The following is a 9,967-nucleotide window of genomic DNA, read 5'->3' as shown; positions in this document are numbered from 1 at the left end:
TGGAAATACGTGTGAGAGTCAACAAAAACGGTAGAGGGATTATGCGAGGGAAAAGGTGAAAACGCGTGGGGTAGGCTGCTCGACAAGGAAGGAGGGACTAGCTGGTGAGGTGGCAGGAGCTGCAGGCTGGGATGACGACACGTGGCGACACCAATGGCTAAGATGAGAGGAAGGACTCGGTTGACTACAAGATTGGCAACAAAATTGGTAAGGAGATTGCGAGGAGAGGGATTTACCGGATTTGGGGGAATTCGATGGAGTCTTGGATGATTCTCGGCTGGGACCGAATCAACCAAGTGGGACAGGTGGCTAGGTAAATCTGGGAGGCTAAGGGGATGGCTGACACGTGGCTCACTCAAGGGCTAGGATTAAACAAAAGAGAGAAAGAATAGGACTTACCAAATGAAGACCGGCGGCCAAGGAAGGTGCGAGCTAGCACCGGCGGCTAGGGTGATTTACCCTAGTGCGCTCCTCCAACAATGGACCAGAATCCCTCAGCTTGTTATTGAACAGTTCCACGTCAGGGGCAGATTAGTCCACGCCAGAAAAGGGCCAAAGTCTGGCCGGAATCACAGAAAGTTCACCGGAAATTGCAGGGTTCAGGCCGGGCCTAAAACACGAGAACGAGTAGCCGGATGAAGCTCAAATTCAGCCGTTTGATTCCTTTTGATGGGGCGTCTTCTTTTTTGTATTTCTTTCTTTGTTTTGACCCCTTTTGATGCACTTTGCAAGCCCTTTTTGCTTGCTGGATTTGTGCATCCGTTTTGCCCAAAAACGGAGGCAACCAAAGAGGCCCTTTTTTGAGGACGCTCGTGGGGAACCTTCGTGCGTAGCGTGAGGGAAAGAACTCAAGAAAGCCAAGGAGTTCTTGAGACGCGTAAGCAAGGGTTTAATTCTGTTTTCAGCCACGGGATGTGAGCTCAATCTCACGGGTTTACACCGAGGGATTGAAATCCATCTTCTAGCCGAACTCAAGATCAAAACCGAGCAACGTGTTGCTCACTAACTTTTCTTGTTTTCTCTTCGTACTAACCTTTTTCTCTTGCGCTACTTTGATGTCTTTTGCTGCTGCTACCAGGTCGCCCAAGTTGCTGCAGCCTTCCCGGGATGAAGACAGCCTCACAACCTTCTTTGTGCTTGAGAAGGAAGGCACCGTGCCTCAAGAAAATGCTCGTGGGGTATTCTTCGTGGTCCGTTGGAGACGCCGCGCGCCGGAGCTTGCTGCTATCCTTAGGCCGTGATCCTTAGGTCGAGGGGGAGAGGAAGAAACCAGAAAACAAGGTCGAGTGGAAGAGGGAGACCTTCGGTTGACAAGAGGGCTGAAGACGATGCAGATCTTCACCTTGGGGTTTGAAAGGTAGATGACGCCAAGAGAGATGACGTTAGGCTAGGGAGATACCTTGAGGACGAGTGGAGGAGAAGAGGCTGCGCCATGGATGAGGAGGGACGCCAAGGAGAGAAGGGAGACCACCGCGGGAGAGGGGTGAGCCAAGGGGAGTACGAGAGAGAGAAAGGGCATTCCGCCCAACACAATTCCTCAATTCATTTTCATTATTCAAAAGCATAACATTTACATGAATTCAATCCTTTAAATAATCTCCTAAGCAACTCGGTTCACATTCCGAACCGGTTCACTAAAGAAACAAATCAAAAACGGACTCAAATGGATCCAAAAACGGAACTCAAATGAAATCCAAAAACGGAGCTCCATGGGATCCAAAAACGGAACTCAATGGGGTCCAAAAACGGAACTCCATGGGATCCAAAAACGAGCTCCAATAACTCAATCCTAATGGACGCTATTCGTCCAAATAAAATGGTCCGTGGATCATTTGGATCCACTTGCTTGGGCGCATGGTTGAGCTTGGACCGGCTCAACCCCCTTTTGCCTAGGTTCGACTAGACTACCTCGTGCGAACTCGGATTAGGACTCGACTATAGGTTAGACCGTTCAAGTTCGGGAAATTCCTAAAAACGGATCAAAGCCACCTTGAGGTTTAATCCAATTTCGCTCACGCTTGGCCGTTGTTGCTCCGCCTGCTCCGCCCACTACAAGAACTCCAAGCTGTAAGTATTCCTCTGAAGCTGGCCTAGATACCTTGCTGGACTCACGTCCAGCCCTTACGAGCCTAGTTGGACCCAGCTTGGTCCTTGGTTCAGCCCTTACAAGATGGCGGGATTTTTGGCTCGTAACAGATCCACCCTCCTTAAAATGAGCTTGTCCCCAAGCTCTTGCTTTACCTTTTTCCGGATGGGTCTGAGTTCCACGTGCTACCCACATAAATTTTTCTTTTGGTCCATAGTCCGGGGTAGTACTTCTATGGAGTTCCTCTGGTTGAGGAAACTTCCTCTCGGCCCTTTCTTGAAATTCCGGGTGAAGACCCGAGTTGTCTTACTCGTTTCTTGATGTATCCGTTCGGGGCCGTAATCTCTAGGCAGCTGCCCGATGTGAAGCCTTTGCTGCCCTTGCAGCTGTTTGCTTCCACTTACGCTCTTCTTCTGTGTGGTGGTCTGCCCGTGTTTTTGCGATTGCCAAGTGTTGCTGCTCACTAGGACAGGCCACTGCGCTTCTGCTGCGCGCTTACTATAGTCGGGGCCTAGTAATAAGCCTGACATGTTTGGATTAAGGGAGTTATGAGGGTCCCTCAATTCCCGACTACAGTTTGGAGAGTCTGGAAATTGGTATGCTTTCCAATGCTCTGGGTAGAGTTTTTCAATGTAATTGCCCAGAGTAGGTAAATTATGTTGCCGACCACCTTTCCTAGACTGTATTTGACGCTGGGAAGAGGCTAAGGTGGTCACGGTGTACTGCTCACTGGCTGCTCCTATATCTGTCATCTTAAGGCCATGACGTTCCTCAACAACATTCTCGCTTTCCTCTTCAGACTTGGGGAGGATTCCGTCTTCTTTGCTAGGAGCTCTTCTTCAAACTGCTCCCGGATGCTAAGCGGTTTGGTTCTTTGCTTACACCCGGGTTTGGAGCCCTTTTTGTTTCTCTTAGAGGTGGCAACTACCTCTTTTCCTTCTTGGCGCTGAACAAGAGAGGGTCTCTTGTCTTGGGCTCTAACTACTTTGGCGTTTTGACTTGCCAATTCTTGAGTCGCCCCTTGTTGGAGTTTCCTTCGTGCATTTTTGGGAGACTCTAAGAAGTCGTGATCCATACCACCCTCCTTAGGTTGGTTCTTAAGGATGCTAGGAGGTGGTAACAACCCTTTGCTGCCCGTGGCTGGCTGCCCCATTGTTTTCATTTCTGTTCGCTCTAGGGGTTCACGGTTCCATGGCTCATCTGCCCATCTGAAAGGTGAAGTTGGGGTGAAGAGTTCTTCGTTGCTTTGCCTTGGCCTCTCTTTGGGACTTGCCTCAGGTGTTAGTCCTTCGAGAGGGGTCGCCCTACTTTCTGCTCGTGTTAGGCTAGATGAACACTCTTCGTTTGAGTTTGGACACGCTCTATTACTTTCCCTTATTTGTTCTGACGTCTGGGTAGGTAGGGGAAGTAATCCTTCGTAGATGCCATTGGAGTGCTTCATGTCTTTCCGTCCTACCGACTCATTTTGCTGGTTGGGCCTTTGGTTCTCACTTGTTGTTCTAGGTTGAACCCATTCCAAAAGCCGTATAGCACTTAGTGTCTTGGCTGGGCCAAGTATGCCTTTAGTATCCTTTGACGTGATACTCGTGCTGCTACTAGGGATAACGCTAGGAGGGGCTCCAAGTATCCCTTTTTCTGAAATTTCAGTCCTTGCACGTTCTGAAGGCTTGAGGGCGCCGATATTGGCACACTCCCGACTTGGCACTTCTATCTCTTCATCGCTTGAAGAATCCGTGCTACTATCATCTTCGGTTTCAGACGAAGTCTCTTCTTCGCTTTCTAATTCGTACTCTTTTGGCACTATTTTCTTAGGCGTCTTTGGAGAAGGGGAGGACTTTTCATCCTCACTAGACAAATCTGATTCAGTTTCAGATTCTGTAGTAAGCTCAGTCCGTCTATTATCGCTGGCTATTTTCTTGTTTCTGATCGCCTCTCTGTGATCCATCCTGGCGAGCATGGCGTTCATCTTGTTGAGCACTTCGTCCCACGTAAGAGACCTTGTGCTTTGGTCATTCTGCTCATCTTCGCCGCTGGACTCATAATGATATTCTTTTTGCTTCTCGGTCACGGGGGAGAGTCTTTCTTCTAGCACTAAGCGGAATTTTGAGAACCCCACTTGGATAACTTCTCCATGATAGATTGGCGCCCAATCTCGATGTTCTACTTCGTGTCCATCCACCATAAGTCTACCCGTGTAAGTGATTTTGGCGATCCACATTTCTTGGGTGTCCTTACGTATGGCTAACTCAAAGTGACGCCCTTTTATGCTAGGGTGTCGGAGTGTCAAGTCACACGTGGGATTACTGCCAACTTGGACATAAGTCCACTTTGGAGCTTGATCCCTAGTATGTCCATGGATCAACGTATCTGTCCGAATGCAAACGCCATTTTCGAAGGTGCTAAGGAGTATGTCCATTTCTGCTCTATTAGACGAGCACCTCATTCCGCCTTCTAATCTACCAAGCAAACTGCCAAAGCAAAGCCTACGCTACTGCTGAAACCAAACAAACGGTCACACTGCCACTCTTAAAGAAAAAATCCTATGCTGCGAAGAACCTGCTGTAAACCGTTGTTCTGCCCTTGTCTATCAGCCACACTTCTGCCCTGTGTGCGCTAAGGGAGGAGGAACTGGTTTCCGCCTGGCACCTCGGTGACTATCTCTTGCTCTCAGCTGGGCCTAAAGAGAGAGGCCTAACTGTCGCATCCGCCTGATGCCTCGACAGCAACTTCGAGCTCGAGTACCCTAGGGTGGTGCGGTGTGCACACCCTTAGTCCAGACTGTTTTAAGACACCTCAAGGACTTACGCACAGAAATATCAAACGGTGGAGTTTTGACTTCAAACTTTGTCAGCACTAAGAGGAGATAGTTATCTGACTATGCTGAAAATTTCAGCTCGTTTTGACCTCGGGAAGTCTCTGAAACTACGCAATCTTCTGGCCAAACTGCTCCGCGAACAGGTTCTGTCCGTTCAGGCTTTTAGCACGTTGCAGGGCCAAAAACGTCCTGTTTAGGGCAGAATATCTTCTGAAGCCTAAATAGCTTTTGTAGCACATATTATTAAGAGTCTGTCCACCAAATTTGAGGCAAATCCGACTTCGTTTGCCCCATGAAATCGCTGATACACTGTCGCCAACTGTTACAGTCCAGAAAACCGCAATACGCCTAGTTCTGAAAACAAAGTCCTGAAAAGAAATCCTACTGAAAGTCTGAAGTCCTGACTGCTGCACTGTCCGTGGATGCTTACTCTTCACTGGTCCAAGCGCGGCTAAGTCAAGATTAATTCCCCAACCTGGCTCTGATACCAATTGTTAGGATCCCGACCCCAACGGGCCGACCCAAGGAGTCGAGGTCCTACTGCCAAGATCGCCTCGAGGAATCTAGACCAAAATCCTAAACAAATTATACAAGGAACTACCCGGCCGGACAGGACCCCGGCGCAAACCCAATAGGACGTGATGAACAAGTAGGGGAAATCCCAAAAACCTAACTAAGTCAAAACCTACTACAGAAATCTACGAGGGATGTCAGGCCGTACAAGCGTGCGCGATACAAAAGTACTCTCGCAACTCACTCAATTCAAACCATCAAACCACATAAACCACAACTACTCGTAACAAACCACACCCAATACCCTAGGTAGGCTCGTTGATTAGCGATCGTGTCTAGGCCAAGGGCCGTCGAGGTACCGCTGGAATCAACCAAGGCCGAAGCCGGGCTCAAGCAAATACGAAAGCAAGTGCACCCGACCCGCGAAACTACAAGGGAGTGAGAGGGCGTTACCGGCCAAGCTAGTCTTGGCTGTCAGCAAGGTGGCCACGAGGTGAATCCCTGACCTCGGGCAATGCAGCAACAAATGAGGAGGATTCCGGATGAGGAAGGTAGCGGACTGGACCCCGCGACGAGGTGGAAGTTACACCGGAAGTCTTCAAATGGCCGGCTAAGGACGCCGGGCGTGTTGCTGGACTACGGCCCTCCTGGCCGTGAGCAAGAGGCAGCCGCGAGTCACGAGCTACTGCTGGAAGAGGCCCGCCTGGCCGTGAAGGGAGCGCGGCAGCAAGCGAAAGGCCGAAGCTGGAAGGGTCCCGCTGTGCGTGGGGATGACCTTCGGAAGGGCTGGGTTCGGTATAGAACCCGGGAGAATCTAGCTACGGAAAGGAGAAGAGCTCGGTCTAGAGCTTGGGCAGACCTAGCTACGAGGGAGGTCCGACTATGGATGGCTGGCTAGGTCGTGGCTTAGGTGAGCTAAGTCAAGGCTGAAGGTCAGCAGGGACAAGGTGGACTAAGGACTGGCTTAGGTTCAGATGCGGCTGGGTTGACTTGAATCAAGTCAAGACGCTAAGGAATGAGGAAGGTGCGGAAGGGAGGTGGCGGCTTGGGTCTAGCCGTGCAAGAGGTGGGTCCAAATCACTTAGGCAGCGTTGACATTGGCTGCCTTAGGACCTAGGCTACTTTCCCAAATAAGAGGAAAGGAGGCTCAAGGGGATTAGGTTGCCCAAGTAGGTGAGGTCGACCTAGAGAGGTTAACTAGGGAGTGATGCGTCAAGGCTTGACTAGAGGAGAGCAAGGGAGGATACGGTGCTGGCTTACCTAACTAGTGAAGATTGACACGAGTGGGTCGTGGGCTCCTAAGGGGTGTTGTGAGGCCAGGTGGCGACTTCCTAACTAAGAAAGAGGGAGATGTGAGGACGCCACTTACCAAATGAAGACCGGCGGCCAAGGGAGGTGCGAGCTAGCACCGGCGGCCTGGGTTGAACGCCCTAGTGCGCTCCTCCAAACAAGGACCAGAATACCCTTGATTTGTAACTAAGCTTTTCCACGATCAGGGGCAGATTAGTCCACACCGGAATTAGCCAAAAGCTGGCCGGAATCAACAGAAAGTTCACCGGATTTGCTGAATTCAGGCCTAGCCTAAAACATGCGATTAATCAACCGGATGAAGCTCGTTTTCCACTATTTGATTCCTCTTGATGGGGCGTCTTCTTCTTTGTAATCTTTTCTTTGTTTTGACGCCTTTTGATGCACTTTGCAAGCCCTTTTTGCTTGCTGGATTTGTGCATCCGTTTTGCTCAAAAACGGAGGCAAACAAAGCGCTCTTGTGAGGACGCTCTTTGGGAACCTTCGTGCATAGCGTGAGGGGAAGAACTTCAAGAATGCCAAGGAGTTCTTGAGACGCGTAAGCTGGAATTTGGTGCTGTTTTCTGCCGTGGGATGAGAGCTCAAACTCTCGGGTGTGCACCGAGGGAATGAAATCCACCTTTTAGCCGAATACAATATCAAATCCGAGCAACGTGTTGCTCACCAACTCTTCTTGTTTTCTCTACGTACTAACCTTTTTCTCTCGCTATTTTGATGTCTTTTGCTGCTGCTACCAGGTTGCCCAAGTTGCTGCAGCCTTCCCGGGATGAAGACAGCCTCACAACCTTCTTTGTGTTTGAGAAGGAAGGCACCGTGCTTCAACAAAATGCTCGTGGGGTATTCTTCGTGGTCCGTTGGAGACGCCGCGCGCCGGAGCTTGCTGCTATCCTTAGGCCGTGATCCTTAGGTCGAGGGGAAGAGGAAGAAACCAGAAAACAAGGACGAGTGGAAGAGGGAGACCTTCGGTTGACAAGAGGGCTGAAGACGATGCAGATCTTCACCTTGGGATTTGAAAGGTAGATGACGCCAAGAGAGATGACGCTAGGCTAGGGAGATACCTTGAGGACGAGTGGAGGAGAAGAGGCTGCGCCATGGATGAGGAGGGACGCCAAGGAGAGAAGGGAGACCACCGCGGGAGAGGGGTGAGCCAAGGGGAGTACGAGAGAGAGAAAGGGCATTCCGCCCAACACAATTCCTCAATTCATTTTCCTTATTCAAAAGCATAACATTTACATGAATTCAATGACTTAAATAATAGCCTAAGCAACTCGGCTCACATTCCGAACCGGTTCACTAAAGAAACAAATCAAAAACGGACTCAAATGGATCCAAAAACGGAACTCAAATGAAATCCAAAAACGGAGCTCCATGGGATCCAAAAACGGAACTCAATGGGGTCCAAAAACGGAACTCCATGGGGTCCAAAAACGAGCTCCAATAACTCAATCCTAATGGACGCTATTCGTCCAAATAAAATGGTCCGTGGATCATTTGGATCCACTTGCTTGGGCGCATGGTTGAGCTTGGACCGGCTCAACCCCCTTTTGCCTAGGTTCGACCTAGACTACCTCGTGCGAACTCGGATTAGGACTCGACTATAGGTTAGACCGTTCAAGTTCGGGAAAGTCCTAAAAACGGATCAAAGCCACCTTGAGGTTTAATCCAATTTCGCTCACGCTTGGCCGTTGTTGCTCCGCCCGCTCCTCCCACTGCAAGAACTCCAAGCTGTAAGTATTCCTCTGTGACTGGCCTAGCTGCCTTGCTGGACTGGGCTCTAACTACTTTGGCGTTTTGACTTGCCAATTCTTGAGTCGCCCCTTGTTGGAGTTTCATACGTGCACTTTTGGGAGACTCAAAGAACTCGTGATCCATACCACCCTCCTTAGGTTGGTTCATAAGGATGCTAGGAGGTGGTAACAACCCTTTGCTGCCCGTGGCTCGCTGCCCCATTGTTTCTATCTTTGTTTGCTCACGGGTTTCTTGATTCCATGGCTCATCTGCCCATCTAAAAGGTGACGCTAGGGTGAAGATTTCTTCTTTGCTTTGCATCGGCGTCACTTTAGGACTTGCCTCAGGCGTTAGTTCTTCAAGAGGTGTCGCCCTACTATCAGCTTGTGTTAGGCTAGATGAGCACTCTTCGTTTGAGTTTGGACACGTACTATTAGTTTCCCTTAATTTCTCTTGTTCTGTCGTCTTGGAAGGTTCAGGTAAGGGAAGTAGTCCTTCGTAAATGCCATTGGAGTTCTTTGTGTCTGTCCGTCTGACCGACTCGTTCTGATGGTTGGGCCTTTGGTTCCCACTTGATGCTCTAGGTTGAACCCATTCCAAAGGCCGTATAGCACTGATTGTCTTGGCTGGGCCAAGTATGCCTTTAGTATCCTTAGACGTGATACTCGTGCTGCTACTAGGGATAACGCTAGGAGGGGCTCCAAGTATCCCTTTTTCTGAAATTTCAGTCCTTGCACGTTCTGAAGGCTTGAGGGCGCCGATATTGGCACACTCCCGACTTGGCACTTCTATCTCTTCATCGCTTGAAGAATCCGTGCTACTATCATCTTCGGTTTCAGACGAAGTCTCTTCTTCGCTTTCTAATTCGTACTCTTTTGGCACTATTTTCTTAGGCGTCTTTGGAGAAGGGGAGGACTTTTCATCCTCACTAGACGAATCTGATTCAGTTTCAGATTCTGTAGTAAGCTCAGTCCGTCTATTATCGCTGGCTATTTTCTTGTTTCTGATCGCCTCTCTGTGATCCATCCTGGCGAGCATGGCGTTCATCTTGTTGAGCACTTCGTCCCACGTAAGAGACCTTGTGCTTTGGTCATTCTGCTCATCTTCGCCGCTGGACTCATAATGATATTCTTTTTGCTTCTCGGTCATGGGGGAGAGTCTTTCTTCTAGCACTAAGCGGAATTTTGAGAACCCCACTTGGATAACTTCTCCATGATAGATTGGCGCCCAATCTCGATGTTCTACTTCGTATCCAGCCACAATAAGTCTACCCGTGTAAGTGATTTTGGCTATCCACATTTCTTGGGTGTCCTTATGTATGGCCAACTCAAGGTGACGCCCTTTTATGCTAGGGTGTCGGAGTATCAAGTCACACTCGGATTACTGCCGACTTGGACATAAGTCCACTTTGGAGCTTGATCCCTAGTATGTCCATGGATCAACGTATATTCACGAATACAAACGCCATTCTCGTAGGTGCTAAGGAGTATGTCCATTTCTGCTCTACTAGACGAGCA

General features: G+C 49.5%; 1 protein-coding gene across 1 annotated transcript; it reads right to left on the bottom strand.

The window, feature by feature from the left end:
• Positions 1-6,917: 6,917 nt before the first annotated feature.
• Positions 6,918-9,749, bottom strand: LOC116267908 (nucleolin 2-like). The gene is made up of 2 exons (XM_031649836.1): positions 8,433-9,749; positions 6,918-6,995 (listed from the first exon to the last, which is right to left on the bottom strand). The coding sequence occupies exons 1-2, from the start codon at positions 9,747-9,749 to the stop codon at positions 6,918-6,920; spliced, it is 1,395 nt and encodes a 464-aa protein (XP_031505696.1).
• Positions 9,750-9,967: the final 218 nt, after the last annotated feature.

This window comes from Nymphaea colorata, unplaced genomic scaffold (assembly GCF_008831285.2).
Source record: "Nymphaea colorata isolate Beijing-Zhang1983 unplaced genomic scaffold, ASM883128v2 scaffold0002, whole genome shotgun sequence".
NCBI lineage: Eukaryota > Viridiplantae > Streptophyta > Magnoliopsida > Nymphaeales > Nymphaeaceae > Nymphaea > Nymphaea colorata.
This window is presented reverse-complemented; position numbering and strand designations above follow the sequence as displayed.